We start from the raw sequence: 27803 nt of genomic DNA, 5'->3' as shown, positions 1-27803 counted from the left end.
GGAACAACCACTACTAAGACCTTAATTAATTTAGTCGTTCATTCATTCATTCATTCATGCAAATGAATCTGGTGAATCAGTTGAATGAAGCCCAGCTAATGAAAGCTGAAGCAAGATGCTCTAAAAATTTGAGGAGTTATGTTGGCGAACCATACAGATGAACCAAGATAGTCTAAAATATCCTGGAACTGCAGAGCTGAACCAAGATAGTCTAAAAATCAGAAGAGCTCCAGTACATCAGGTGAACGGAGCTGAACCAAGAGAACACAAAACCAGGAAGTGAACTCAGTCTGTTTTTATTGCATTTATGAGGACAAGGACCACCACACAGGCAGTTAACATCACACACACATTTAGTCATTTAGCAGACGCTCTTATCCAGAGCGACTCACACTGAAAATACTTCACGCACTCGTCCAAACTGTCACCATGCCACTTCTGACTCCAGTTTCAACTGACTTGTTGAAAGTGTTTAACGTTAAAAGATAGCTTTACCTCCAAGTTGAAAAGTAAGTATAGTTTGAAGTGAAACCCTTTCATGTGTCACCCTTCCCCGGTTTGCATCCATAAACCCTGCGCGTTTCAACTGAGATAGCTCTTGAAGGCTTCTTCTCTTTGTATGTGTGTGTGTATTCATACACTTTGGTGACTGTGTGTGCACACAAGTTTGTTCATGGCAGTGTGTGTGTGCATATGCTTCTGTGTGTGTGTTTTGTCATGCTAGTGTGTGTGTGTGTGTGTCACTCCTCAAAGAAGGGCCTGATCTTCATGCTCATGGCCTTGAGGGAGTACCAGGAGCCCTTCCAGTTCATCCAGACCAGGCCATCGTCCGTGCCGTGCTTGGCCATGCTGTGCGTATAAGCCCCGCCCCAGTAATACCGCCCGTTGGGATTGGCTGAGTGGCAGCGGTTGTACCACCAACCACCTCCGTCCTCCCTGGAACACTGTTTGGTGGGGTCACCAGGGATCCTGGGGCAGGGATGGGGAGAGGGAGGGGGAGGGGGGAGGGAGGGAGGGGGAGGAGAGGGAGAGGGAGGAGGAAGAGAGGGGGAGGGAGAAGGAGAGGAGGCAGAGAGGGGGAGAGAGAACGTTAATTTAAACGTAAACCAAAACAAACAAGACATTTTGCGTGCAAAACGTAACGTTCACAGCTGCTCCTCACCAGTTGTCGTTGTCCCTGTCGTAGGTTGAGAACATCATGCCGTTGTGGATGGTCATGGTGCGGTTCTCCCCAAACAGCTCGTTGGCTCCCTCCAGGAAGGTGTTCCCCGCCGTGCCAGAGTAGCCAGCCACAGCCAGCAGATAGCTGGACGCCTCGGTCTGCACGGTGAACTGCCTGTACTGGGCGTGCACCTTCCCACCAGACCAGTCCTGCATCTCTAGCAGCACCTCCGTAGGGCCCATCTTAGTCAGCTGGCTGATGCGATCGTTCCCCAGCCAGTACTCCCCTGTCACGTGACCAGGAAGAGACGTCAGGGTTGGTCATGTGATCAGGAAGAGGATTGGTCATGTGACCAGGAAGAGGGGAGAGGGTTGGTCATGTGACCAGGAAGAGGGGACAGGTTGGTCATGTGATTGTGTTTCAGAACAACAGCAAGATATCAGATCCATCTTTAGCATTAGAAACAGTCTCCATTATCTGCTTTTCAGGTGTGTTCCTACCTGGAATTTGGCAGTGACTCTTCCCAACACTAAAGGCCACGTTCCCGAAACCACGGCGATAATCGTCCCACCGACGACCAAAGTCCACGCTGCCGTCCTGCCTGTTCTGGATGAGAGTCCATCCTGGAGGAGAGAGGGAGGGAGGGGTGAGAGAGGAGAGAGGGAGGGAGGGAGGGAGGGAGGGAGGGAGGGAGGGAGGGAGGGAGGGAGGGAGGGAGGGAGGGAGGAGAGAGAGGGAGGGATCAGAGAGGAGAGAGAGGAAGGGAGGGATGAGAGAGGAGAGAGAGAGAGGGAGGGATCAGATCAGAGAGAGGAGAGAGGAGAGAGAGAGAGAGAGAGAGAGAGAGAGAGAGAGAGAGAGAGAGGGAGGGAGGGAGGGAGGGAGGGAGGGAGGGAGGGAGGGAGGGAGGGAGGGAGGGAGGGAGGAGAGAGGGAGGGAGGGAGGGAGGGAGGGAGGGAGGGAGGGAGGGAGGGAAGAGGAGAGAGAGGAAGGGAGGGATGAGAGAGGAGAGAGAGGGAGGGAGGGAGGGATCAGAGAGGAGAGAGAGAGAGGGAGGGATCAGAGAGGAGAGAGAGGGAGGGAGGGATGAGAGAGGAGAGGAGAGAGGGATGGATGAGAGAGGCGACAGAGGGAGGGAGGGAAAGAGAGGAGTGGGGATGAGAGGAGAGAGAGAGGGATGAGAGAAGAGAGGAGAGGAGAGAGAGAGAAACCCACCTCCGTTCTGGGTGGTTTGGTCACAGTAGATCTTGTACGCAGGGAGGAAGGAGTCAGGTCTGATGAGATACATCTGGGAGTCCCTGCCTCCACGACGGAATATGTCCTCACACTCCTTCCCTGGGGGGAGAGGGGGGAGGGGGGAGGGGGGGGAGGGGGGGAGATAAGGGTAAGCAACAAGTGTGAAAAGGTTTGGGTACATGTGAGAATCCCTAGCCCAATACACATACACACCCCCACAAACACCCACACACCCACACACACGTACCAGAGACCACAGGGATGGGGCAGGAGACTGTACAGGGTTCCTTGCACTCATCCTTCTGGGCCAAGATGGCCTTCTCCACCTTCTGGATCTTCAGACGCACCTGAAGACCAGACACACAGACACCACACGCTCACGTGCTGAGTCAAGGTGCTGAGTCAGAATCCCATATGAAGATATCCTGAAGATATCCTGAAGATATCCTGAAGATATCCTGAAGATATCCTGGAGATATCCTGGAGATATCCTGGAGATATCCTGAAGATATCCTGAAGATATCCTGGAGATATCCTGAAGATATCCTGAAGATATCCTGAAGATATCCTGGAGATATCCTGAAGATATCCTGGAGATATCCTGAAGATATCCTGAAGATATCCTTAAGATATCTCTTCATTTTCGTTGATGTATTATTTCAATCATTCACTTACTGAATCATACACTCATTAGTTTAGTAAAGTCTTTCATTGGTTGGTGTGTGTGTTTTCCCTCACCTTCTCCAGGACGCTCTGTAGGATGCGGATGTTGGAGGGGAAGCCAGTGTCCACCACCTGCTTCACATACGCATGCTGCTCCTCCAGCTCCCCTGTGTACTCACTCACTGTGTTCCCGTTCTCTGTGGGGGAGAGAGGGGAGGAGGGGAGGGGAGGAGGGGAGGGGAGGGGAGGAGGGGAGGAGGGGAGGGGAGGAGGGGAGGAGGGGAGGGGAGGAGGGGAGGGGAGGGGAGGGGAGGAGGGGAGGGGAGGAGGGGAGGGGAGGGGAGGAGGGGAGGGGAGGGGAGGAGTGGAGGGGAGGAGGGGAGGGGAGGGGGGGAGGAGTGGAGGGGAGGGGAGGAGGGGAGGGGAGGAGGGAAGGGGAGGGGAGGAGGGGAGGGGAGGAGTGGAGGGGAGGAGTGGAGGGGAGGAGGGGAGGGGAGGGGAGGAGGGGAGGGGAGGAGGGGAGGGGAGGGGAGGGGAGGAGGGGAGGGGAGGAGGGGAGGGGAGGGGAGGAGGGGAGGAGAGGAGGGGAGGGGAGGGGAGGAGGGGAGGGGAGGAGGGGAGGGGAGGAGGGGAGGGGAGGGGAGGGGAGGAGTGGAGGGGAGGAGGGGAGGGGAGGGGAGGGGAGGAGTGGAGGGGAGGAGGGGAGGGGAGGGGGGGGAGGAGTGGAGGGGAGGGGAGGGGAGGAGGGGAGGGGAGGAGGGGAGGGGAGGGGAGGAGGGGAGGGGAGGGGAGGAGGGGAGGGGAGGAGGGGAGGGGAGGAGGGGAGGGGAGGAGGGGAGGGGAGGAGGGGAGGGGGGGGGAGGGGAAAAAGTTAAGGAGGTGTACTATTGGCTAGATACCAGTGAGGAGGTCTCCGATTGGCCAGAATACTAGTGAGGATGTCTCCTATTGGTCCTTACCGTTGCTGACCTGCTGGCGCTCCCTCAGGTTTTTTGACAGGTCCTCTACGTAGGTGAGCACAGTGTTGGAGGAGCGTGCCAGCTCGTCCACCTCCCTCCTCAGCTTCCCCACCTCCCCCCTCACGTTGGTCTCCTGCTTCAGCAGGGCTGTCTTCAGCTCGCAGCCCGTAGGGCACAGCACCCCCTGCAGCACAGGAGGGGAAGGGCAGGTCAGGGATGCTGTTCAAGTGCCTTGAATCTCTGGAGGGAAGTCACGTACACATACCTCTTGTCTCTAAATCTCTCTCTCTGTCTGTGTCTCTCTCTCTGTCTGTGTCTCTCTCTCTCTGTGTCTCTAACTCTCTCTCTCTGTCTCTCTTTCTCTATGTCTCCCGCTCTCTGTGTATGTGTCTCTCACTCTCTCTCACTCTCTCTTTCTCTGTCTCTCTCTGTCTCTCTCTGTCTCTCTCTGTCTCTCTGTCTCTCTGTCTCTCTCTCTCTCTCTCTCTCTCTCTCTCTCTCTCTCTCTCTCTCTCTCTCTCTCTCTCTGTCTCTCTCTCTTCTCTCTCTCTCTCTCTCTCTCTCTCTCTCTCTCTGTCTCTCTCTGTCTCTCTCTGTCTCTCTCTCTCTCTCCCCCTCCTCCCCCCAGCCTACCATCTGTTCTGAGGCGTGTGTGCAGCCTCCAGCCTCGGGCTGCTCCTCCTTCTCCTGCCCCCCCTTGGGGACAGCGGGGGCAGGGGTGGGGCGCCCTCGGTACCTGCCCCGCCCCGACACGGGTGGGGACACCGGGCGGGGGGCAATGTACCCGTCCCGACCCCCCGTCACTGGCCTGTGCCCCCGGGGGTCCAACTCCGTGCCCTGGGAGGGGGGAGGAGGGAAGGAGGGGGGGAGAATGGAAGACAGAGAAGGAGATATAGAGAGAAAGAGAGAACAGGGATGACGAGAGAAAGTATTTGGCATCAAGCAAACGGACATGAGGAACACAACACATCAGAAGGCTCTAGAACCACAGGAGACGGTTCTAGAACTACATGCAAAGGTTCTAGAACTCCACTCACCTCTGGTACTTTCTCTGCCTGCAGGAGACAAAAAGCAGCACACAACATCATCATTATCTAACAATACGCTACAGCACACATAACCAGCCTGTCTATCATTATGTGTGAGGTTGAGTCATGTGTCAAGTCACACGTATGTACTACATATGTTTATGTAATAACAGGTGTTGTGAGTTGTTTATTACCGTGTCGTAATCGTCATACTCTAGATCCGCCCGGGTCATGTGCACACACACACACAGCAACAGCACAGCCGCTAGGCTCCTCATCCTCGTCATCGTCTCCTGTCGATAAAGTTGCTGCTTACAAACTGCTTTGCGCTCAGAGAGAACGGGCTTATATGGAGCCAATGAGAGAGAGAGAGAGAGAGAGAGAGAGAGAGAGAGAGAGAGAGAGAGAGAGAGAGAGAGAGAGAGAGAGAGAGAGAGAGAGCGAGAGAGGGAGAGAGAGACAGAGAGACAGAGAGAGAGAGAGAGAGAGAGAGAGAGAGAGAGAGAGAGAGAGAGAGAGAGAGAGAGAGAGACAGAGCGAGAGAGGGAGAGAGAGACAGAGAGACAGAGAGAGAGAGAGAGAGAGAGAGAGAGAGAGAGAGAGAGAGAGAGAGAGAGAGAGAGAGAGAGAGAGAGAGAGAGAGAGAGAGAGAGAGAGAAAGAGAAGGAGAAGGAGAAAGAGTTAATGATTAAGGTGATGACCCAATAGTTTCAACTCTGCTGGGAAATGATTTGGAGGAGGAGGATGAGGAGGAGGGTGTTCTGAACGATCTGTGTTTACCAGGCTCTGTAAGGGACTAGATATGATCCAGTTCAAAGCTCAAAGACCAGCCAGTATCATACTGTTCAGTTCCACAGCATACCCACACACTGAGACCCCATGTCAACATGTTGAAAACTAAACACAATGACTCATTAAAATCACCATCTTCATCATCATCTTCATCCTCATCAGCATTATCAGCATCATCCGTCAAGTAACTAGTTATTTATCATGTCTTGTGTTGCATGAGTACGGATTTATACGGAGACAAATCTGTGATTTTGATTAAATACAGGGATATCCTGTACTAACTGTATAGCGATAATTATATGTAATTCTATTCATGTTTACACGTTTTAGATAACCTACTACAGTGATTAAAACCCAGTGATTAAAACCCCGAAGGTTGCCAAAACGACGTAATCACGTACGCTTACGTGAGCTACGCCCCCCAACAGCACGCGTCACCATGTGATGACCGGCGCCGCGCCCTCCACCGGCTGTCAGAGCTGTCAGAGCTGCGGTCATCTAGCCTGCTAGCTGTCTGGCAAGCCTGACCCGAACAACGCGAAAAATGACCGGCGTGCAACCCCAGGTACAAAGCACGCTTATACACACATCTGCCCGTAGCTAGCTACATGCACGGACTTTACCAAATGCACGAAAGCAGTTCCTTAGAGAGAAACTGACCAGACGCGAGATAACCGCCTAATAGCGGATCAGTGTTGCTTGCTTGCTAGCAAGCTAATTGAATATGCCTGTTCCGCTACGTGGCAGACACAAGACTAACTAGCTCGTCTTGGCTTGAATGAATGCTAGATCTGAGAGCTAGCAGGTTGTGTGTACCATATTACCGATACAGCGATTGAAATAGCTAGCTTACAGAAATAGAACTGTGTCGCTAGTAGTGGTACATTTATGAGTGGTAGGCACAAAAGCCAGCAAATCAAAGCTGAGTAACTGCATTGATGAGCCACATTGCTTTGACCTCCTTTATCTCTCTACCTCTGTTTTCCCCTCTCTCGCTCTCTTTCTCTCTCTCTCTCTCTCTCTCTCTCTCTCTCTCTCTCTCTCTGTCTTTCGCTCTCCCTCTCTCTCTCTCTCCATCTCTCTCTATCACAGGGGGATCTCTTGAAAATGACACACAAGGAAAATTGGAAGTAAGTTATTTTCGAAAATTGTTTTTGTGTGGTGGTGCCTACCCTTAGTGCTAGAGCAGGTTTCTGACTAGCTACCAGCTAGTTCATTATTCTCCTCTTCCATTTCTCTCCTCCCTCTCCCCTCCCCCTCCTCACCTCTCTCTCCTCTCCTCCCCCTGTCCTCCTCCCTCCAGGGTGCAGCATGAGCGTCTTCACGTGAAGCACCGGGGTCATGAGGCCATGCATGCTGAGATGGTCCTGGTGCTGATCGCCACCCTGGTGGTGGCCCAGATCGTCCTGGTGCAGTGGAAACAGAGACACCACCGCTCCTACAACGTATGTACATGAGTGTGTACCTGTGTGTGTGTGTATACTTGTTTGTGTGTGTGTATACCTGTTTGTGTGTGTGTGTATACTTGTTTGTGTGTGTGTATACCTGTTTGTGTGTGTGTGTATACTTGTTTGTGTGTGTGTATACCTGTTTGTGTGTGTGTATACCTGTTTGTATGTGTGTACCTGTGTGTGTGTGTACCTGTGTGTGTGTGTGTACCTGTGTGTGTGTGTGTATACTTGTTGTGTGGTGGCTCAGATTGTCCTGGTCCTTCAACATACGTGTGTGTGTGTGTATATCTGTGTGTGTCTCCAGCTGGTCACCCTGCTGCAGATGTGGGTGGTGCCTCTGTACTTCACCATCAAGCTGTACTGGTGGAGGTTCCTGTCCATGTGGGGGGTGTTCTCCATCATCACCAGCTACGTCATCTTCAGGGCCACACGTAAACCTCTGTCCTGCAGAACCCCACGGTACGGCAGGGAAGGGGGGGGGGGAGAGTACAAGCTTACAGTATGAAAACACATTTTGAGAGATGTGTAAATGTGTCACTGTGTGTATATGTACCTCTGTGTGTGTGTGTGTACCTGTGTGTGTGTGTGTGTGTACCTGTGTGTGTGTCTCAGGATGGTGTACAAGTGGTTCCTGCTGATCTACAAGCTGAGCTATGCCGTGGGCGTGGTGGGCTACATGGCCATCATGTTCACCATGTTCGGATTCAACGTCTTCTTCAGGTGAGCAAACCTGGCAACCACACCTGAGCCAGCTAAATTCAAACCGCCTCCATCTCCCCAGGACTAAGCTGAGCACCACGGGTGACCGACCGGGCTTTCTGTTCTGCTCCTCTGGTGTGGAACGCCCTCCCCGACCATCTGAGGGTCCCTCACACCAAAAAAAGGACTAAAATCATTTATTTTTAGCAGATCTTATGAGTTTTAATGATCTAATTGTATTTTATATTGATGTTTTACCTTGTTTTATAAATCTGAACTGTAGCACTGAACTGTAGCACTTTTCAAATGAAAAGTGCATCAGAAATCAGATGTATTACTATTATTGTCATTATTATTAACCCCCAACCTGGCAACCACACTGCCTCAGCTAAAGTTTGACCCCCCCCCCCCCAGGATCAAGGCAGAGGACTCCATGGATGTGGGTGTCATACTGCTGTTCTACGGTCTCTACTACGGAGTGATGGGGAGGGACTTTGCTGAGATCTGCTCCGATTACATGGCCTCCACTATAGGGGTACTGTTCAGTGTTACTACTATAATATACTGTAGTACTGTCATATACTATAGTACTGTAATATACTGTCCTACTATAATATACTGTATAATGTACTGAACTACTATAATATACTGTAGTACTGTAATATACTGTACTACTGTAATATACTGTAGTACTTTATACATGGCCTCTACCAGGCTGTCGGAAGATGTGTTTGCAATACTACAGTAGTGTTGTGCTGTGCAGTACTACAGTAATACTACAGTAATACTACAGTAGTGTTGTGCTGTGCAGTACTACAGTAATACTACAGTAATACTACAGTAGTGTTGTGCTGTGCAGTACTACAGTAATACTACAGTAATACTACAGTAGTGTTGTGCTGTGCAGTACTACAGTAGTACTACAGTAATACTACAGTAGTGTTGTGCTGTGCAGTACTACAGTAGTACTACAGTAATACTACAGTAGTGTTGTGCTGTGCAGTACTACAGTAATACTACAGTAATACTACAGTAGTGTTGTGCTGTGCAGTACTACAGTAGTACTACAGTAATACTACAGTAGTGTTGTGCCGTGCAGTACTACAGTAATACTACAGTAATACTACAGTAGTGTTGTGCCGTGCAGTACTACAGTAATACTACAGTAATACTACAGTAGTGTTGTTCTGTGCAGTACTACAGTAATACTACAGTAATACTACAGTAGTGTTGTGCTGTGCAGTACTACAGCGGGGGGGGCATGCCGTCCAGGAGCCTGAGTGAGGACGTGTGTGCCGTGTGCGGTCAGAGGATCCTGGTGGAGCTGGACGAGGAGGGGCTGCTGGAAGACACATACCAGCTGTCCTGCAACCACATGTATCCTCTCTCCTACTCTGCTGCCTCTCTCCTACTCTGCTGCCTCTGCTGCCTCTCTCCTACTCTGCTGCCTCTCTGCTGCCTCTCTGCTGCCTCTCTCCTACTCTGCTGCCTCTGCTGCCTCTCTCCTGCCTATCTGCTGCCTCTGCTGCCTCTCTCCTGCCTCTCTCCTGCCTCTCTGCTGCCTCTCTCCTGCCTCTCTCCTGCCTCTCTCCTGCCTCTCTGCTGCCTCTCTCCTGCCTCTCTGCTGCCTCTCTCCTACTCTGCTGCCTCTGCTGCCTCTCTGCTGCCTCTGCTGCCTCTCTGCTGCCTCTCTGCTGCCTCTGCTGCCTCTCTCCTGCCTCTCTGCTGCCTCTGCCGCCTCTCTCCTGCCTCTCTGCTGCCTCTCTCCTGCCTATCTGCTGCCTCTCTGCTGCCTCTCTGCTGGGTTTGGGGGGGGGGTAGGGTTAGGTAGGCGTGTGTGTGTGTGTGTGTGACTGTGTGTGTGACTCTGAGGACTGTTTGACCTGATTACAGCCACAACCCAGAGACAGCACCTGAAATGGATACAGCAGATCCTAGATGACACCCCAGGAGTGTGTGTGTGTGTGTGTGCGTGTGTGTGTGTGTGTAATAAGAGCCAGACCATTAAAGCTAGTTGCTGTTGTTCCTGAACGTTGCCCTGCCTCCCAGATTCCACGAGTTCTGTATCCGCGGCTGGTGCATTGTGGGTAAGAAGCAGACGTGTCCATACTGCAACGAGAAGGTCGACCTGAAGAGGCTGATGAACAACCCGTATCCTCTGTGTGTGTGTGTGTTTGTACAGAAGGATGAGGAGAGTGTGTGTGTGTAGAGAAGAGTGTGTGTGTGTGTACCTTACTCTCCTTAGCCCCGCCCCCCAGCTGGGAGAGAACCCACGTCCTGTACGGACAGCTACTCGATTGGCTGAGATACCTGGTTGCCTGGCAACCCATCATCATCGGTGTTGTCCACGGAATCAACTTCTCCCTGGGTCTGGAGTAGAATGCTGGGATGTTCTGGAACCCTGCAGGCCGGGGTGGAACCCTGGGCTGGCCTCTAGAACGCTGGGGACGAGACGGAACGCGTTTCAGCGTTGCCTGGGTAACCTTGGAGTTGTACCACCGTTGCCTGGGTAACCCGGAGTTGTTACGTGGAGCTGTGAGGAAAGATCCTGCTGCTCTGGAAGACCCTGATACACACACTGGGGTCTAGTTCACTTTCAATTGGTATTTATTCTAGACGCTCAGCTGTAGGATAGATGGAGGGATAGATGGATGTGTGCATTTTTAACTGTTTGTTTACTTCATACCAGTTTACCCTGCTTAGACAGTATCCATGGTTACACTCTGTATTAATGTGTTCATGAGGGACAAGCCTGAGACCCCCTGCCACCCTCACAACCAATCAGCTCCTCACACGCCACCCTCACAACCAATCAGCTCCTCACACGCCACCCTCACAACCAATCAGCTCCTCACACGCCACCCTCACAACCAATCAGCTCCTCACACGCCACCCTCACAACCAATCAGCTCCTCACACGCCACCCTCCCAACCAATCAGCTCCTCACACGCCACCCTCCCAACCAATCACTCTCTTATACTGGGGACTCATGCTTTCATCACTCTCATACTGGGCACTCATGTCATACTCAAGTACAGGGTTTCCCACACGAAAATGTGTTAGTTAAGGTGGGAGGGTGGGGTTTGCCGGGGGGGAGGGGGGACGTTTTTCCTCAAAAAATAAATGTGTATGTGTTCTGCGGAGAAGGGAAACTGGCGTTGGTCACGGTTTGGAACGAAGGGGAGAAAACAGGACTGAGTAACACAGCGGATATTGCAATTTTTCTTTTTTTGACAATGTAGTTAAGGCGGCAGGCGTGTGTTGCTGAGGTGGCCGCCTCAACTGCAGTGCTGCGGGACACCCTGCTGTGTGGTGTTGAGACTCATATTCATGTACCTTTTTACCTGTGCATGTGTTTACAATTTTGCTGTGTGTGTGTGTGTGTGTGTGTTGAGGCTGGAGATGTTGGCACGCACTGAGGTCAAGTTGTGACCTCTGGTGACCTTTGAGACCTTGGTCTGGTGACCTTTGAGCCCTTGGTCTGGTGACTGGCTCGTTGTCACCGAACCACCCTCCGTACGTGTGGTTAACACGGTCAGGAGACCTGTTCTGGCAGAGCATAATAAACTGATGATGAAGATGATGATATTTGCCAAAATGGAGACAAACTGTAAATCTCTAAAACAGTCTTGGAGATTTTTTTTTAAACATTTTTATTTAAATTTTTTTTTGTGTGTGTGGTTTCAGTTCAGGTGATTTTAAGCTGTTTACAGATGCGTTGTTGCCATGGCTACAGCGAATGATGCTGCTCAACATGTTGAATAAAAAAGAAACATTAGAACAATCTGCTTGCATGCTCGTGTGTGTGTGTGTGTACGTGTGTGTGTGTACGTGTGTGTGTGTACGTGTGTGTGTACGTGTGTGTGTGTACGTGTGTGTGTTCAGTCCCCCCCCCTCACAGCAGCCCTCAGGCTGCCCCAGAACTCCTCCCTCCCCTGCTCCTCTCGGGGCCACTGCAGGAAGGTTCTGGAGCTCATCATCCTCCTGAGCCGGCAGAACCTGCGGGGGACGTCCTTCTCCCCCAGCGGCTCCAGCAGAACCAAGATGGCCGCCTCGTCCTGGTCGCCCTGGAACATCCGCAGGTGTGAGAACTCCAGCTCGTAGCGGCACCAGTCCGACCGCACAAAGTGCCCCGACAGGACAAAGATTGTGCACCGGCTGTTCTCCATGGCGATGAGGATGTTGTCGACGATCCACTTGCCCGGCAGGAAGTCCCTCTTGTGGAGGCAGAGGGACAGAGGTGCATCCTGGGAGCTGGAGTCCTCTTCAAGCTCCGGAACCAGGAAGTGCTCCACCCAGTCGGCGTCCTGCTCGCTGTAGGAGACGAAGGCGTCGTAGCTGAACCGCGAGGAGTCGTCGACTGGGTCGTCGTTGCCGAGGAGACGGCTGCGGTCTTGGCGAAGGCGGCGGCGCCTGGCGCTGCGGTTGGCAGAGAGCCACGCCCACATCATCCGGAGGTACCAGAGGACGTGCAGCCGGTGAAGGAGGGCGGTGAGGAGGCCGGCGGCGAGGAGGGAGACGCCACACAGAGACGCCACGAACACCAGGCGGTGACAGTCCACCACCGAGAACCTCACCCCGCCCACCCTCTCGCCCCGCACCCACAGCGGAGAGTCACAGACGTAGCTGTCCGGATCGTCCGTGAGACGCACACTTCCCGCTCCCGTCCCCTCCACCGTCGTCCCGGACAACGCCATCGCCATGAACGCCACGAAGGAGCAGGAGCACAGGAAGTTGTTTCCGCCGGCCTGCAGCTCTCGCAGACGCCCGAAAGGTCGTAGGTCGTCGGGGGAGAGGTCGCTGAGGGAGTTGGTGGTGACGACCAGCAGCTCCAGGTTGGGGGTCTTCCAGGGGGAGGGCAGAGCCAGCATCTTGTTCCCAGAGAGGAGCAGCTCTCTCAGCCTGGGAAGCACCACACCCAGGCTGGTCAGGTCGTTGTGGCTCAGGTCCAACACCTCCAAACACACACACGCAGATCAGAGGTTAAATATCTTTTTTTTATATATAAAGAAAAAATAAATGTATAGCGATCTCATGTAAATATTATGTTTTACATGTTTATATGTTATGAGGCTCTTCGAAAGCTTGTTAACGACCCATTCATTTGAATCAGGTGTTCTGGAGCTTTGACATGTATTCATTTAGCATCAGACGCTTTTATCCAAAGAGACTTCCAAGAGAGAGCTTTACAAAGTGCATAGGTCACTGATCATAACAAGATAGCCCCAAAGCATTGCGGGTAGCCAAAACAAGAAGCACACATAGTGAACAAACAAAAAATAAGTGCCAAAAGGAAGAACCATAAGAGCATGAAGTTAAGCAAGTTACAATTAAACAACATGAATCGCTAAGTGCAAGTGTACCTGTAGAAAAGCAAGCAACAGTAAAAAATAAAAACAAGATTAACTAAAATAGAATATTTCGCAGCGAATACAACAGTTCAAATCAGTTACCACAAACCAACAAGAACAACAAGTCTCTAAGCAAGAGTCATTAGGAACCTTGAGGAGGGAAACATCTAGAACATGCAGAACAGCAGCCGCTGAGGACCAGGGGGGAACACCCTTGATCTAGAACCTCCACCTGCTTTAAGGGGCTGTTAAACCCAGTCCTCAGTAACACAGACTTCTTAATGTGTGCCGGTGGCGTCAGCGCGCCCCTACCTCCAGGGTGCTGGGCAGGCAGGGGGTGACTGTCCGCAGCGAGGCCCAGGAGAGGTTGAGGAACCTGAGGGAGTCGGGCCAGGAGCAGGCCCCGGGCATGGAGGTCAGGGCGTTCCCGCTGAGGTCCAGGTGAGTGAGCCTGTCCAGGCGTGCCACCAGGTGGCCGGCCAGGGCCAGGGACTGGATGGAGTTGGAGCTGACGTTGAGGACCCGGAGGTTCCGGAGAATGCCAGCCCCGTAGCAGAGCGTCTCTTTCAGGGTGAGGTCGGTCACAAGGTTCTCGCTCAGGTCCAGGTATTGGAGGTTGGTCAGGAGGGAAGAGGTGAGGCAGGGGAGGACGAAGGCCTGGGGAAGGGAGGAGTGGGGGAGAGAGGGGGAGACAGAAGGGGAGAAAAGGGAAGGCAAGGAGGGATGGAGGAGGGAGGGGAGGGATGGAGAAGGGAGGGGGGTACTCAGCAACGATGGAAACTTCTTTTGTGAAACGGTTGTGAAAATATTTTTTTGTAATTATTTTCCCAAACGTTTTTTTCACACAGTGAGAGGAGAGGAGAGGAGAGAGAGAGAGAGAGAGAGAGAGAGAGAGAGAGAGAGAGAGAGAGAGATATTTTAAAAACCCGTATGAAAATCTTTTAACCTTTTGAGAAAAAAAATCTAAACTTTATTTTATTCTTTTTAAGTAAAAGAGCAGGGGCGTGGCCTACCCAAAAACGAAAGTATAGGCTATCAGAAAAATTATGCACTGGGTGCACATCGCCAAGTAAATAAGTAAAAAAAACCTGACAAGATGCCTATTCATATTTACATATATAAGCCTACCCAAAAATATTTTTCTGGCTGCGACCCTGCTCTAGAGTACAGTATAGTATGGCAGAGTCTTCATCAAGTACTCATCAATGATGCAAACATTTTTGTAACATTTCTTCAAAAATATTTTTTGGGAAACTTTCTTTTCCAACCTGTAGAAACTTTAGTATATTACAGTAGATTCTAAAACTGGTTGTTCCCATCCTTGATTGTGATTGGCTATATCGCGTTCTATGCCGTTGTAAAATCCAGCATAACCTCACAGGTTGTCCTCATAACATTCTTTAACATTCCATATTACTGCGCATCGAATATTTAAAATTGAAAAAGACGGCAAAGATGTCCATCTGGCTGTTGCGTGGCAACGATTTATGTAGGAACCTACTTTGTAGTAGCGGAAGAATGACGGTTTATTATTAAACTATTTTGTTTCTAATTGTTTTTATTGATGAAACCATATCAAATATTTGTAGTAACAGTTTTAGAAAAGCAATTAGTAAGGGGGTTTTCTGCACTCCGCTTCGCGTCGTGCCTAACAACTCCCCTTACCTGTTCTAAAATCAGCGTAAACCACGGCCTCTTGGGGCTTATTGCTTAAGTATCTTACAGCAGAGCAGAGTGGACTACAGCTCTGACATTTGTTGTGCGTGAAATAAAACAGGCGCGTAATGACAATAAATAATATTGATCATGATATTGATCATGCCACCAAATACAAATTAAAACGAAAGTAACTGGCTTGATAATTTGAGAAGTAGAATGTACAGATATTTTTCAGAAAAATACATGATTAGGATTAAGTCTCACCTCTGCCAGAGCGCAAAAATGGATCTGAATCTGGGATGTTCATAAGAATGGATCTGAATCTGGGATGTTCATAAGAATGAATCTGAATCTGGGATGTTCATAAGAATGGATCTGAATCTAGGATGTTCATAAGAATGGATCTGAATCTGGGATGTTCATAAGAATGGATCTGAATCTGGGATGTCCATATCCCGCCCTCCCCCCCCCTCACCTTGGCCCTGATGACAGACACCTGTCGGGGGTACTTCAGCAGGAACCCCAGCTGCACCATGGAGCTGAACTGGTACAGGTTGACGATCTCCAGGTTCCTCAGGTAGAACGTGTCAAGGCCATCGTGACGTGTCTTCCGCGCTTGCTCCACGCGCCCCGTTCCAACAAACCTCACATCCTGCAGCGACAGGAAGCTGATCGGCGCCCCGTCCATCACTTCCAGGAAGGCCACCAATGTTTCATCCGACAGCGAGGTGTTGCTTAGCGACAGCGAGCGCACGCGGCTCCGTGCCACGGCGGCAAGCGGACGCACTGACGCGTTCCCGGCCATCTGGAGGTCGCACAGGGTCAGCGGCGTCTCCGGGTACGACACGTCGTTCAGGACATCCTCCGCCAGCGTCTGGTTGGTCAGGAAGGGCTCCCGCAGGCTGAGGGTGGCCGCGCCCAAGGGCCAGGGCCGGGACAGGGAACCCGGGTCGTAGTGGCGGAGGTGGTTGGCGTGCAGCTCCAGGAGGTCCAGCCGGCCCACCCCTGCCAGGTCGTGGCTCCGCAGCTCCTCCAGAAAGGGGCCCCCCAGGTGGAGGGTCCGTAGGGACAGCAGGCCCTGGAACAGGGGGCGGGGGCCCAGGGACCTGGGCGGGGCAGGGTTGAGATCAATAGCGCACACTCCCTCCTTCAAACTCTCTCTCACTCACATACACACTCCTTCCCTCCCTCCCTCCCTCCCTCACACACACACACACACACACACACACACACTCACACCTACCTGTAGGGGTTGTCCAGCAGGTTGAGGCGAGTGAGAGACATTAACCCTGTGAACCAGTCAGCGTTCAGGCTGGCCAGCTGATTGGCCGACAGGTCCAGACAATCCAGTCTCCCTAGCGACCGGAACGCCCTCCCTGCCACGCTCCGGAGGCGGTTGCCGTGGAGAAGCAGGGTGGTCAGTCGGGCGTAGGCGGCGAGGTCGTCGTTGGTCACCGCGGCGATGCGGTTGAGGGAGAGGTCGAGGGAGACGACGTGGAGAGGGACCTGGGGGATGAGGCTCAGGTTCCTGGAGGAGCAGTCACACACCTGACGCACGTCACAGCCGCACGCCGTCCCCCCCTCAGCCCTTGCCCCGGGATCTGAACTCTGACCCCCGGAGAGGAGGAGGAGGAGGAGGAGGAAGGGTGGAGAAGGCATCCTGAGAATGAGTGAATGGAAAGAGAGAGAGAGAGAGTAAGAGAGAGGGGGAGAGGTAGAGAGGAAGAGAGAGGGAGGGGTTAGTAGAGCAGGTTCTGTAAACGACAGAAGAAGAGCGAGGGAAGGAAGACTGTACCTTTCTGTTCTTCTGTGTGGTTCACCTGCTGTGTGTGAGAGAGAGTGTGTGAGAGAGATTGTCTGAGTCTGGACTGACAGAGAGGTACAGAGGGAGGAAGTCCTCTCTCGGGAACGAGGCAATGTGTGTGTGTGTGTTCTGCCTGTTAGGTGTCAAAACGTAAAAAGAGGAAATGAGCATTTTGTTCTTCCCGGGTACAGACCACTGCGGTTACCATGACAACGAACTCCCCTAAGGCCCAGGGTGAAAACACACACACACCCAGGTCTTCTGATGCAAACACTGTTTCAAATAACCTGCAACACAGAGGTATTCTATATGGGTTTTATTTAGTGCAGCGAGTAAAACCAGGAGAGTATTATATGAAACTGTCACAGAGATCAACAGAGAGAGAGAGAGAGAGAGAGAGAGAGACAGAGAGAGAGAGAGAGAGAGAGAGAGAGAGAGAGAGAGAGAGAGAGAGAGAGAGAGAGAGAGAGAGAGAGAGAGAGAGAGAGAGAGCGGGAGAGCGGGAGAAATGGAGACAGAAAGAGAAAGTAGAAGGTTATTCACATGATCTACAAAGAGGAACTCTAAAATAACCTTAACAACATCTGTGTTCAATACATGTTCAAACTCCAGCCGTGTCTAAGGAAGGGTGTGTGAGGGTGACATTCTGAAGCTTCAGCACACACACACATACACACACTCACACGTACACACACACACACACGTACACACACATACACACACATACACAGTGTCCAGTGGTCTCTGCCACCAGCCTTGTCACACACACACACACACACATCCTGTCAGTGTTGGAAGCACAACACTGTAACATCCAATCAGCCATCATTCTGGGGGTCACATGATGCTGGAACAATCATGACAGCAATCAGAATTAAAACAATCAGAAAAATCACCATCATAATGTTAAAATCCAAAGATGAAAACTGATCAACTTTGAGCACTTTGGAGTCTTAATGCACGTGACGAAAATCAAACATCAAACTATTACAACCAGGTCATAATTAACATAATACAACTTATAAAATCTAACTCACTGTCCCCCCAAAAAGGTCAATGGACACAAACGTTGTTGGACCATGTTCATGACCGAGTCATGTGATGCTTTGATGACTTCCTGTCTGGTAAATGTCACTTCCTCTTTCTGGACCTCCACTTCCTGTTCCAGCCCACGTGTTTATGGATGGTTGGAAGTTAGAACTTATGATGTAACAGATACAATCAAACAGGCATGCTGCTAGAACTGTGTTCTAAATCTATACAAGTGATAAGTGCGTGTGTGTGTGTGTTAGTATATGTACATTTGTGTGTGCATGCGTGCACGTGTGTGTGCAGGTGTGTGTGTGTGTTAGTGTGTGTGCAGGTGTTGGGTGTGCGTATACATGTGTGTGTTAGTGTGTGTGTGCAGGTGTGTGTGTGTGTTAGTGTGCCGACAAGCAACAGCGCCACTAAATTAACAGTTGGACGTTCTAGAATAATCACCAGTTAAGAAGAAGATTAGAGGATGAGTTTCCCCTGATGTGAGGAAAACAAATCTTAATCTTTGTGGTTTCTTTAGGGCTAGCCGTAGGAAACATAGTTTCACAAATATAGACTTTTGGATTATCTTATTTTCATGCAACTATCATTTTCCCAGAGAAAAATAGTTGTTTTGGTAACCACCATCCAATCATTGATTTAGAGAAAACACTGCTTGACAAGGCTGTCTCATCAGTGAGCAATCAATCAATCAATCATTCAATCAATAAATTAACCAATAAATCAATTAACCAATCAATCAAGAGTAAGGGGAGAGTGCATCCAGCATTCCATATTGATTAGCGCGACATTGATCAATTGATCTACAGATTCTACTCTGGTGTCCATGGAAACCCTTCCACTCCTGGCCAGAGCTTACTGGGTCAGGGGCAGAGAGCCAATCAGAAGAGTTCCATGCGGTCAGTCTGTCCATATGAGTGTCCCTTCCTCCCTCCCCCCCTCCCCCCCCCCCCCCCTCCCTCCCTCCCTCCCTCCCTCCCTGCAGGTAGTGGCCCCTCACTGCAGGTAACGGTACACCTTGAAGCAGTGGTTCCCAGAGTCGGCCACCACCACGTGGCCGTCGGAGGTGAGGCTTAGGCCCTGGGGGCCGTACAGGGGGTCTGCTGAAGTGTTGATGTAGGACAGGAAGGAGCCGCTGCCATCAAACACCTGGGGGGGAAGAGAGATGGACTTTAGTTTAGTCATCCACGTCCTCATTGCCAATGGATAATGCTACTCTCCTGACCTCTAGTGGACAACAGGACTAACTACTGCAGACGAGAGACGATGATGACGACGACGACAGTGTTAGAGGTGATGGTGATGATGGTACCTGGATGCGGCTGTTGCCCCAGTCTGCTACGATGATGTTCCCATTAACGTCCACTGCCACTCCAGTGGGGGCGTTGAACTGGCCATTCCCCTCCCCGTTAGAGCCAAACCTCAGGACAAGCTCCCCCTCAGGGGAGAAGACCTGGAGGGAGGGAGGGAGGGGGGGGAGGGAGAGAGGGAGGGAGGGAGGGAGGGAGGGAGAGGGGGGGAGGGAGGGGCAAGGCTCAGTGTGTGTATTACAGGAGTACAGTACTGTACTCCCTAAGGAAAGTTAATGTAGGGTCTACAACTGTATGGGGCCGGGTTATTTACTTTGACAGAGTGGTTGTGGAAGTCTGTCACGATGATCTCGTTGTTGTTGTTGACCGCTGCAAAATGAGGACCTGGAAAGAGAGAAAGAGACACACAGAGAGATAGAGAGAGAGAGAGAGAGAGAGAGAGAGAGAGAGTGGGAGGAGAGGGGCATTAAACCCCATGCCGAATCAGTTCATTTCTCAATAGGTGACATCACTGTACCTGCAAACTGCTTGTCGCCGTTGCCTCGGTTACCAAACTTGGTGACAAGCTTGCCGGTTGGCTGGAAGATGAAGACAGTACACGCCTTGTTGTCAACGACGATCACATGACCGTTCTGGTCCACCGACACCCCCTTGGGTCCCATCAGCCTACCAGAACCCAGCTTGGTCTGACAGACAGCACACACAATCAATCAGACGTTAGCATGTCCTTTCAGTTGGTCCACTTTGAGTCCCCCACCCACCCCCTCTTTTGAGTCAACCAATAAAAGTTCAGCTTGGCTTGATGAAAAGCCAGTCCAGCCAATCAGAGGGCTCACCTTGAACTTCCCCTCGGAGGAGAAGATGCTGACCCACTTGTTGTCGTAGTCGGCGATGATAATGTCACCGTTTGGGTGCACCGCAACGCCAGTGGGACGCTGCAGTTGCCCTGGTGACCGACCTCTGACCCCAAAACGACTCTTGAACTCTCCCTCATTGGAGAAGATCTGGACACACACAAATGTGTGTGATGTGTGTGTGTGTATGGTGTGTGTGGTGTGGTGTGTGAGTGTGTGTGGTGTGTGTGGTGTGTGTATGTGTGGTGTGTGTATGTGTGTGTGTCCTACCTGAACACACTGGTTGTTGCTGTCTGCTATGAGGATCCTGCCGCTACAGGCTGCTACTCCCTGCAGGTTGGTGAACTCTCCCTTGTTCCTGCCCTTCGTACCTGGAGCACACACACACCACACACACACACACACACATTTTTACCTAAACTTAAACTTAAATTTTCTAGGACCCACTCAATCCCAACTCCCCCTGGTGTCTTCCCCACATCCTACCTCCCCCTCCTCATCTATCCTACGGATGAGGTCATCCTCCTCACCTATCCTGTAGATGAGGTCATCCTCCTCACCTATCCTGTGGATGAGGTCATCCTCCTCACCTATCCTGTGGATGAGGTCATCCTCCTCACCTATCCTGTAGATGAGGTAATCCTCATCCTCCTCACCTATCCTGTGGATGAGGTCATCCTCCTCACCTATCCTGTGGATGAGGTAATCCTCATCCTCCTTACCTATCCTGTGGATGAGGTCATCCTCCTCACCTATCCTGTGGATGAGGTCATCCTCCTCACCTATCCTGTGGATGAGGTCATCCTCCTCACCTATCCTGTAGATGAGGTCATCCTCCTTATCTATCCTGTGGATGAGGTCATCCTCCTCACCTATCCTGTGGATGAGGTCATCCTTCTTACCTATCCTGTAGATGAGGTCGTCCTCTATGGGGTTGGTCCGGCGTCGGGGCGTGCCCAGGGCGCTTCCCGTCCTCCTGGAGGTTCTTCTCCGGGAGCTGGTCCCAGGGGATTTCCCCCGGCGCTTGGCCCCCTCAGAGGAGCCCGTGGACGGGGTGGCGATGACCACTGAGGAGGGTCCACTGGTGGTGGGGGTGGACACCTGGGGGGGAGAAGAAGACTAGAACAATTATGAAAAATCTAAAAAAGATGGACACATGGAGGGAGAAAGATGGCGGGAGGGAGAGAGACAGAGAGAGAAAGAGAGAGAAAGAGAGAGAGAGAGAGAGAGAGAGAGAGAGAGAGAGGGAGGGAGAGAGACAGAGAGAGAGAGAGAGAGAGAGAGAGAGAGAGAGAGAGAGAGAGAGAGGGAGGGAGAAAGACAGAGAGAGAGAGAGAGAGAGAGAGAGAGAGAGAGAGAGAGAGAGAGAGAGAGAGGTAGAGAGACAGAGAGAGAGAGAGAGAGAGAGAGAGAGAGAGAGAGAGAGAGAGAGAGAGAGAGAGAGAGAGAGAGAGAGGGGTCACCTCAGGGTCGGTGGGAAGTGTGACCTTCAGTCTGAAGGGACTTCCTGTCACGTGCTGGTCGTAGAGACGAACAGCCAATGAGAAGTCTCCTTCTTTAGCGACGGTGTAGACGAAGTCGTAAGTTCCATTCTTGTGGTCGAAGATCTCCCCGTCCGCTACGCTGCCGTCAGGAGTGGACACCTGGGGGGCGGGGTTAATGTGTGTGTAGGTGTGTGAGTGTAGGTATGTGTGTGTAGGTGTGTGAGTGTAGGTATGTGTGTGTAGGTGTGTGAGTGTAGGTATGTGTGTGTAGGTGTGTGAGTGTAGGTGTGTGTACGTGTGTACGTGTGTGAGTACTAACCTCAGCAGATAGGATGGCGTTGCCTGTCTTGCATGCTCCGCCCACTTTGTCGCGTGTCAGAATAGTCACTGCGGCTGGACGTCCCACAATGCACTGCTCCAGCCCCAACCCTGTCACCTCGCTCTGGCTCGCAACCGCACTGGAGACAAAGATGATGAAGATGATGGTGATGGTTACTGAAAAACCAGGGAGACAGAACACCTCTCCTGGCGGTTACTACGGCTACCAGGTGATCACTATGGTCACCGTGGTTACCAGGCACCTGGTGGTTGCCGCAGTCACCAGCTGCATCAGGTAAGGGCCCGTCCAGCGGTTGCTACGGTCACCCGTCCGGTCACCGTGGCGGCGGTTACCTGGTGGTCACTATGGTGCCCAGGTTGTGGATGCACTTCTTCAGCCCCTCCGTCTCCATCAGCAGGTCCAGCTGGTCGTTCTCCTCTGGCTGGAAGGGAAGCCCCTGGCTGGCCAGCTCTCCCAGCACCTCCCCCAGGCCCCGCTCAGACCCCAGCCTCGCCTGACACGCCTCCCCGCCCAGCGCTGCCTCCGCCTGGGCACAGCTGCTGGAGATGCTCTCCTCCCCCTGGAGCAACGCCTCCAGTTGGGCCTCCAGCACCTGTTTTGAGCATCCCAAAAGAGGTATCAACACACACACCCCCAGACACCCCTCCAGACACACCCCCAGACACCCCCACACCTGCTGTTTGAGCGTGTAGCTGATCTGCACCTGGTGTTTGAGCGTGTAGCTGATCTGCACCTGCTGTTTGAGCGTGTAGCTGATCTGCACCTGCTGTTTGAGCGTGTAGCTGATCTGCACCTGCTGTTTGAGCGTGTAGCTGATCTGCACCTGCTGTTTGAGCGTGTAGCTGATCTGCACCTGCTGTTTGAGCGTGTAGCTGATCTGCACCTGCTGTTTGAGCGTGTAGCTGATCTGCACCTGCTGTTTGAGCGTGTAGCTGATCTGCACCTGCTGTTTGAGCGTGTAGGTGATCTGCACCTGCTGTTTCAGCGTGTAGCTGATCTGCACCTGCTGTTTCAGCGTGTAGCTGATCTGCACCTGCTGTTTGAGCGTGTAGGTGATCTGCACCTGCTGTTTGAGCGTGTAGCTGATCTGCACCTGCTGTTTGAGCGTGTAGCTGATCTGCACCTGCTGTTTGAGCGTATAGCTGATCTGCACCTGCTGTTTGAGCGTGTAGCTGATCTGCACCTGCTGTTTCAGCGTGTAGCTGATCTGCACCTGCTGTTTCAGCGTGTAGCTGATCTGCACCTGCTGTTTCAGCGTGTAGCTGATCTGCACCTGCTGTTTCAGCGTGTAGGTGATCTGCAGCTCCATCATCAGGACGCTCTGGCGGAGCTGCAGGGCCTGATGCAGCTCCTGGAAGCTGTTGCTGATGTCCTCCTCTATGGAGGCCCTCTGGCTGCTCAGCATGTGCAGGATCTCCTTCAGGGAGCACACGGCCTGGGAGATCTGGGGGAGTCTGGGGGAGGGAGGGGGAGGAATGAGTGTGTGTGCGGTGTGTGTATATGAGTGTGTGGTGTGTGTGTGTGTGTACCTGCTCTGGGCAGCTCCCAGCGTCTCCTCCAGGTGAGCTCTCTGTTGCTGCAAAGCCTCCGACAGCAACAGAGTGGGGTGGTCGTCATGGTCACCAGACACACACACCTCACACACCGCACACTCACAGCCGGTGCAGTAGCACTCCAACACCTGGGGACACAGGCGGCTCAGGGTCACTGAGTGTGTGTGTGTGTGTTCAGTACTGTGCAAAAGTCTTAGGCACAATAACAATTTTTAAAAAGTTAAAGAAAAATGCTTTAACAAATAATGAAATAAAGAATTTAACAAAAGGTTTAGCAAAATTTAATAGTAAATGTTGCATTCAAATCTGATACACTTAAACAAAACAAAATGTAGCAACATTAGATTTTGATTTACTATAATTCTAATGTATTTTTACTACAAAGTACGGTACAAAACTTTCTGCATCACTATAAGTCTCCTCATCTGCCTCCTCACCGACGAGACACCAGAGATGTCGCCTACTAATTAATAAACTGCTTTGCGCAATTCCTGTGTTGTTCTTAATTACGAATGAAATATTAATAATAAAAGCTGCCTTTGTGTACACACCGCCCTCATCGAAACATGTAATTCAAGAAAAGCTGTAGCATTTCATTGAAGAAATACAGTATAAGACATTATTTGTGTAAAAAATCTTGTGTGCCCAAGACTTATGCACAGTACTGAATGTGAGTGTGTATTTGAGTGTGTGTGAGTGTGCGTGTGTATTTGAGTGTGTGGGTGTGTGTGTGTGTGTGTGCGTGTGTGTGTGTGTGTGTGTTGACCTTCCCAGCGTGTGTGGGGCAGGTGGCAGCTTCAGGGGGCCTGGCCTCCAGGACGGTACACTCTTCACTGCTGCTGTCAGGAGAACGACAGCCCTCCATCTAGGAGGAGCCAGCTACACACACGCCCCTTTCTCCTGGCAGGGGGGAGGAGCCACTGTTACAGACACGCCCCTTTCCAGTGTTTGGGGGTTAGCGTCAGGACGACAGACACACGGGGGTTCTCAGGTCCAGAGCAGAGATGAATTCAGCTCTGGAACACCAGAGAGAAGAGAGGGTGAGACACACACACACACACACAGACAGACACACACACCAGAGGAATGCTGGTATTTCCACAGCAGATGCTTTGTGTCCAGATGGCACGCTTTGCTGGGGAAGCTGTTCAGAGGGCTCTGGGCAGAGGGAGCACATGGGTCTGAGTTCTAGAACCCACAGAGGATCCTGCCATCGTTCTAGAACCCAGAGAGGATCCTGCCAGAGTTCTAGAACCCACAGAGGAAAGGCAGACAGAATCAGGAAGCTGGGGTCTGGGCTGGGAATGTGGGGGTGGACGACAGTTTAGGGATGATTATATAGGTCACTGGGATGCGAAACAGAGAGAGCGAGAGATGCACGTTACCATGGTAACCCCTAAGATGAAAAGAGAAGGGTATTAGGGTGGGGGTGAGAGTAAAAGAGGGATGCACACATTGTCAAAAGTCCAACAAATCACAAGGAGAGCTTAGGTGGCTGGTGGGGCGGGATTATGCTAATGATCGGGAGTTTAAACATGAAGATTCATCCCACATTCAGTATTTCTCTGCAGTACATTTTGCAAAGCATTCTGGGTAGCAGTGTTTGTGCCTGTCAGTGGCTGTCACTCTTGGAGAAACAGACAATTACTCTCTCTTTCTCTCTCCCCCCTTCTTATTCTACATCCTTTCTCTCTCCTCTCCTGTCTTCTCCCCCCCCCCCCCCCCCCCAGAGTGAACATGGGGTGTATTGACATTTACATCTTGGCCCAGCTATCCTCTCAGACTCAATGAGGTGACGTCATGAAGAACACCCACCCACACGGCCTTCATGGATCTGTACCACACTGTGCAGAAGACATACCAGGGTGTTGTTGTGTCTGACATAAAGGCTGCCTTTCACCCTCAACACACACACACTATCTCTCTCTCTCTCTCTCTCTCTCACACACTCACACACACACACACTATCTCTCTCTCTCTCACACACTCACACACACACACACACACACACACTATCTCTCTCTCTCTCTCTCACACACTCACACACACACAATCTCTCTCTCTCTCTCACACACACTCACACACACTATCTCTCTCTCTCTCACACACACTCACACACACACAGGGCCAGTCTGAAGGGTGTGTGACAGAGCAGGTTGATGAGGTTCACTAGTGAATGAGACAGAGAGTGACTCAACAGTATATCAGAGTCATGAACTGGACCTCTGACTCTACAATGCCTGTAATGGTATAGATACAACACACACACACATACACACACACACACACACACACAGTGCTGGCTGGTCAGATTATATAAACACACACACACACACACACACACAGGAGCAGTGACCCATGCCCCTTCTCAAGGTAATCTGATCTCCTACTCTCTCAGGATCTCCGTCTCCTCCTCTCCTGTCCTCTCCTCCTCATTGAGACACACACACACTGGAACACACCCCCACACCCACAGACACACACACACTGGAACACACCCCCACACCCACAGACACACACACACTGGAACACACCCCCACACCCACAGACACACACACACTGGAACACACCCCCACACCCACAGACACACACACACTGGAACACACCCCCACACCCACAGACACACACACACTGGAACACACCCCCACACCCACAGACACACACACACTGGAACACACCCCCACACCCACAGACACACACACACTGGAACACACCCCCACACCCACAGACACACACACACTGGAACACACCCCCACACCCACAGACACACACACACTGGAACACACCCCCACACCCACAGACACACACACACTGGAACACACCCCCACACCCACAGACACACACACACTGGAACACACCCCCACACCCACAGACACACACACACTTTCAAGCACACACAGAAACACACCCAGACACAGAAACACCCTTCACAGGCTAGACATATCAGACTAGACATGATCTAATCACATATAAAACAGCTATTTACTGCCAGAGTGTTATTATATCAGAGTGCTAGAGAGAGAGAGAGAGAGAGAGAGAGAGAGAGAGAGAGAGAGAGAGAGAGAGAGAGAGAGAGATGGAGAGATGGAGACAGAAAGACAGAGACAGACAGAGAGAGATGGAGACAGACAGAGCGACAGAGAGAGAGATGGAGACAGAGAGAGAGAGAGAGAGAGAGAGATAGAGAGAGAGACAGAGAGAGATGGAGAGAGAGAGAGAGAGAGAGAGAGAGAGAGAGAGAGAGAGAGAGAGGGACAGAGAGAGAGAGAGAGAGAGAGAGAGAGAGAGAGAGAGAGAGAGAGAGAGAGAGAGACAGGGAGAGATAGAGAGGGACAGAGAGAGAGAGAGAGAGAGAGAGAGAGAGAGAGAGAGAGAGAGAGAGAGAGAGAGGGACAGAGAGAGGGATAGAGAGGGACAGAGAGAGAGAGAGAGAGAGAGAGAGAGAGAGAGAGAGACAGAGATAGAGAGAGAGGGAGAGAGGGACAGGGCCTACTGAGGACACCTTTGTAAACAAGCCTCCATGATCATGACACACACACACACACACACACACACCGTATGCTAGAGAGAAAAGGAGCCGTGTCACCCCACATCCACCATCACCAAACACATCCCTCCCCCTCCTTCCATCCCTTCCCCTCCTTCCATCCCTCCCCCTCCTTCCATCCCTCCCGACTCTTTCTCTTTCTTTCCCCCTCTCTCTCCTTCCTTCCCCTTCTCTCTCCTTCCTTCCCTCTCTCCCTCCCTCGCTCACGGAAACACACGGTCCCACAGATGCTGCTGTCGTCCTCCCTCCCCCATCCCTCCTCTGTCTCCCTCCCTCGTTCGCTCTCTCCTCCATCCCCCTCTCCTCTCTTCCATCCCGGTTTTACCTTGCGTCCCAGTGTCCTGGGCCAGGGGCTGGGCTTGTGTGCGCTCCTCCTGGGGGGGTCCATCCCTAGCTGGTGGCCAGATCTATGAGGGGGGGTGAGGGAGAGGAGGGGAGGCTCGCCACGGCAACACCAGCAGGAGCAGACTGAGAGATGCAGCACTGAAGGGGGGAGGGGCCAGCCTGCCTGCTCACTTGGACAAGACAGCCAATCAGAAGGCTCACTGGTTGCACATGCTCTTTCTCTGTTTCTCTCTCTCCCTGATGCAGTGTCTCTGAGCCTCGCTCGCCCTTAGTCATGTCACAGTTCCATCTGCTGGTGGATGTTGGTAATGAATGACATCCTGAAACCTGGAGACTTTTTTGTTGTTGTTTTTCTAAGGGTACATTTGACACAATATTCATGTTTGGGTTTCGCTAATAAATATAAATAATAAAAAACAACGTATAAAAAAAATGAAACAGTATTTTGTTCTAGTATAGGCTATGCGTCTATAACCGAATGAACTAACTAAAATCACGCTGCTATTCCTGACATTGTTCCCATTCGT

At 51.6% G+C, this 27803-nt stretch overlaps 4 protein-coding genes across 4 annotated transcripts; 1 reads left to right on the top strand and 3 right to left on the bottom strand.

Moving 5' to 3' along the window:
• Nucleotides 1-280: 280 nt before the first annotated feature.
• fgb (fibrinogen beta chain) lies at nt 281-5379 on the bottom strand. The gene is made up of 10 exons (XM_084691058.1): nt 5243-5379; nt 5058-5075; nt 4654-4857; nt 4021-4204; nt 3137-3258; nt 2646-2745; nt 2378-2497; nt 1663-1785; nt 1163-1448; nt 281-969 (listed from the first exon to the last, which is right to left on the bottom strand). The coding sequence occupies exons 1-10, from the start codon at nt 5333-5335 to the stop codon at nt 741-743; spliced, it is 1479 nt and encodes a 492-aa protein (XP_084547184.1). The 5' UTR covers nt 5336-5379; the 3' UTR covers nt 281-740.
• A 902-nt stretch (nt 5380-6281) lies between these two features.
• Nucleotides 6282-11775, top strand: rnf175 (ring finger protein 175). Its single transcript, XM_084691072.1, has 9 exons — nt 6282-6405; nt 6933-6970; nt 7144-7285; nt 7596-7750; nt 7904-8011; nt 8405-8525; nt 9234-9367; nt 10040-10141; nt 10249-11775. Exons 1-9 carry the CDS (start codon nt 6385-6387, stop codon nt 10367-10369), a joined length of 942 nt encoding a protein of 313 aa, XP_084547198.1. The 5' UTR covers nt 6282-6384; the 3' UTR covers nt 10370-11775.
• Nucleotides 11745-16660, bottom strand: LOC146221629 (toll-like receptor 2). The gene is made up of 4 exons (XM_084692060.1): nt 16245-16660; nt 15477-16107; nt 13655-13999; nt 11745-12946 (listed from the first exon to the last, which is right to left on the bottom strand). The coding sequence occupies exons 1-4, from the start codon at nt 16658-16660 to the stop codon at nt 11873-11875; spliced, it is 2466 nt and encodes an 821-aa protein (XP_084548186.1). The 3' UTR covers nt 11745-11872.
• A 2179-nt stretch (nt 16661-18839) lies between these two features.
• On the bottom strand, nt 18840-27461 carry trim2b (tripartite motif containing 2b). Its single transcript, XM_084691044.1, has 14 exons — nt 27257-27461; nt 24151-24400; nt 23361-23512; nt 23105-23285; nt 22164-22423; nt 21811-21949; nt 21471-21650; nt 20910-21108; nt 20278-20378; nt 19990-20157; nt 19671-19839; nt 19467-19537; nt 19156-19296; nt 18840-18992 (listed from the first exon to the last, which is right to left on the bottom strand). Exons 2-14 carry the CDS (start codon nt 24247-24249, stop codon nt 18840-18842), a joined length of 2013 nt encoding a protein of 670 aa, XP_084547170.1. The 5' UTR covers nt 24250-24400; nt 27257-27461.
• Between the last annotated feature and the right edge of the window lie 342 nt (nt 27462-27803).

The sequence above is a fragment of the Hypomesus nipponensis genome, chromosome 25 (genome assembly GCF_054491055.1).
Source record: "Hypomesus nipponensis isolate SF chromosome 25, ASM5449105v1, whole genome shotgun sequence".
In the NCBI taxonomy this organism is placed as follows: Eukaryota; Metazoa; Chordata; class Actinopteri; order Osmeriformes; family Osmeridae; genus Hypomesus; species Hypomesus nipponensis.
This window is presented reverse-complemented; position numbering and strand designations above follow the sequence as displayed.

What these genes read in the sequence shown, in the direction of transcription:
- trim2b (XM_084691044.1), bottom strand. Translation starts at nt 24,249, where the DNA reads ATGGAGGGCTGTCGTTCTCCTGACAGCAGCAGTGAAGAGTGTACCGTC. An exon ending in CACTTCCCACCGACCCTGAG is followed by an intron (nt 21,109 to 21,470) that starts GTGACCCCTCTC and finishes TCTCCCCCCCAG; the next exon opens with GTGTCCACCCCCACCACCAG. An exon ending in TCCACAACCACTCTGTCAAA is followed by an intron (nt 19,297 to 19,466) that starts GTAAATAACCCG and finishes CCCTCCCTCCAG; the next exon opens with GTCTTCTCCCCTGAGGGGGA.
- fgb (XM_084691058.1), bottom strand. Translation starts at nt 5,335, where the DNA reads ATGACGAGGATGAGGAGCCTAGCGGCTGTGCTGTTGCTGTGTGTGTGT. An exon ending in GCGCCAGCAGGTCAGCAACG is followed by an intron (nt 3,259 to 4,020) that starts GTAAGGACCAAT and finishes TCTCCCCCACAG; the next exon opens with AGAACGGGAACACAGTGAGT. An exon ending in CCAAACCACCCAGAACGGAG is followed by an intron (nt 1,786 to 2,377) that starts GTGGGTTTCTCT and finishes TCTCTCCTCCAG; the next exon opens with GATGGACTCTCATCCAGAAC.
- rnf175 (XM_084691072.1), top strand. Translation starts at nt 6,385, where the DNA reads ATGACCGGCGTGCAACCCCAG. An exon ending in TGACCGGCGTGCAACCCCAG is followed by an intron (nt 6,406 to 6,932) that starts GTACAAAGCACG and finishes TCTCTATCACAG; the next exon opens with GGGGATCTCTTGAAAATGAC. An exon ending in AAGAGGCTGATGAACAACCC is followed by an intron (nt 10,142 to 10,248) that starts GTATCCTCTGTG and finishes CCCGCCCCCCAG; the next exon opens with CTGGGAGAGAACCCACGTCC.
- LOC146221629 (XM_084692060.1), bottom strand. Translation starts at nt 16,660, where the DNA reads ATGCCTTCTCCACCCTTCCTCCTCCTCCTCCTCCTCCTCTCCGGGGGT. An exon ending in CTGCTGGACAACCCCTACAG is followed by an intron (nt 16,108 to 16,244) that starts GTAGGTGTGAGT and finishes TGCCCCGCCCAG; the next exon opens with GTCCCTGGGCCCCCGCCCCC. An exon ending in GCCTGCCCAGCACCCTGGAG is followed by an intron (nt 12,947 to 13,654) that starts GTAGGGGCGCGC and finishes GTGTGTTTGGAG; the next exon opens with GTGTTGGACCTGAGCCACAA.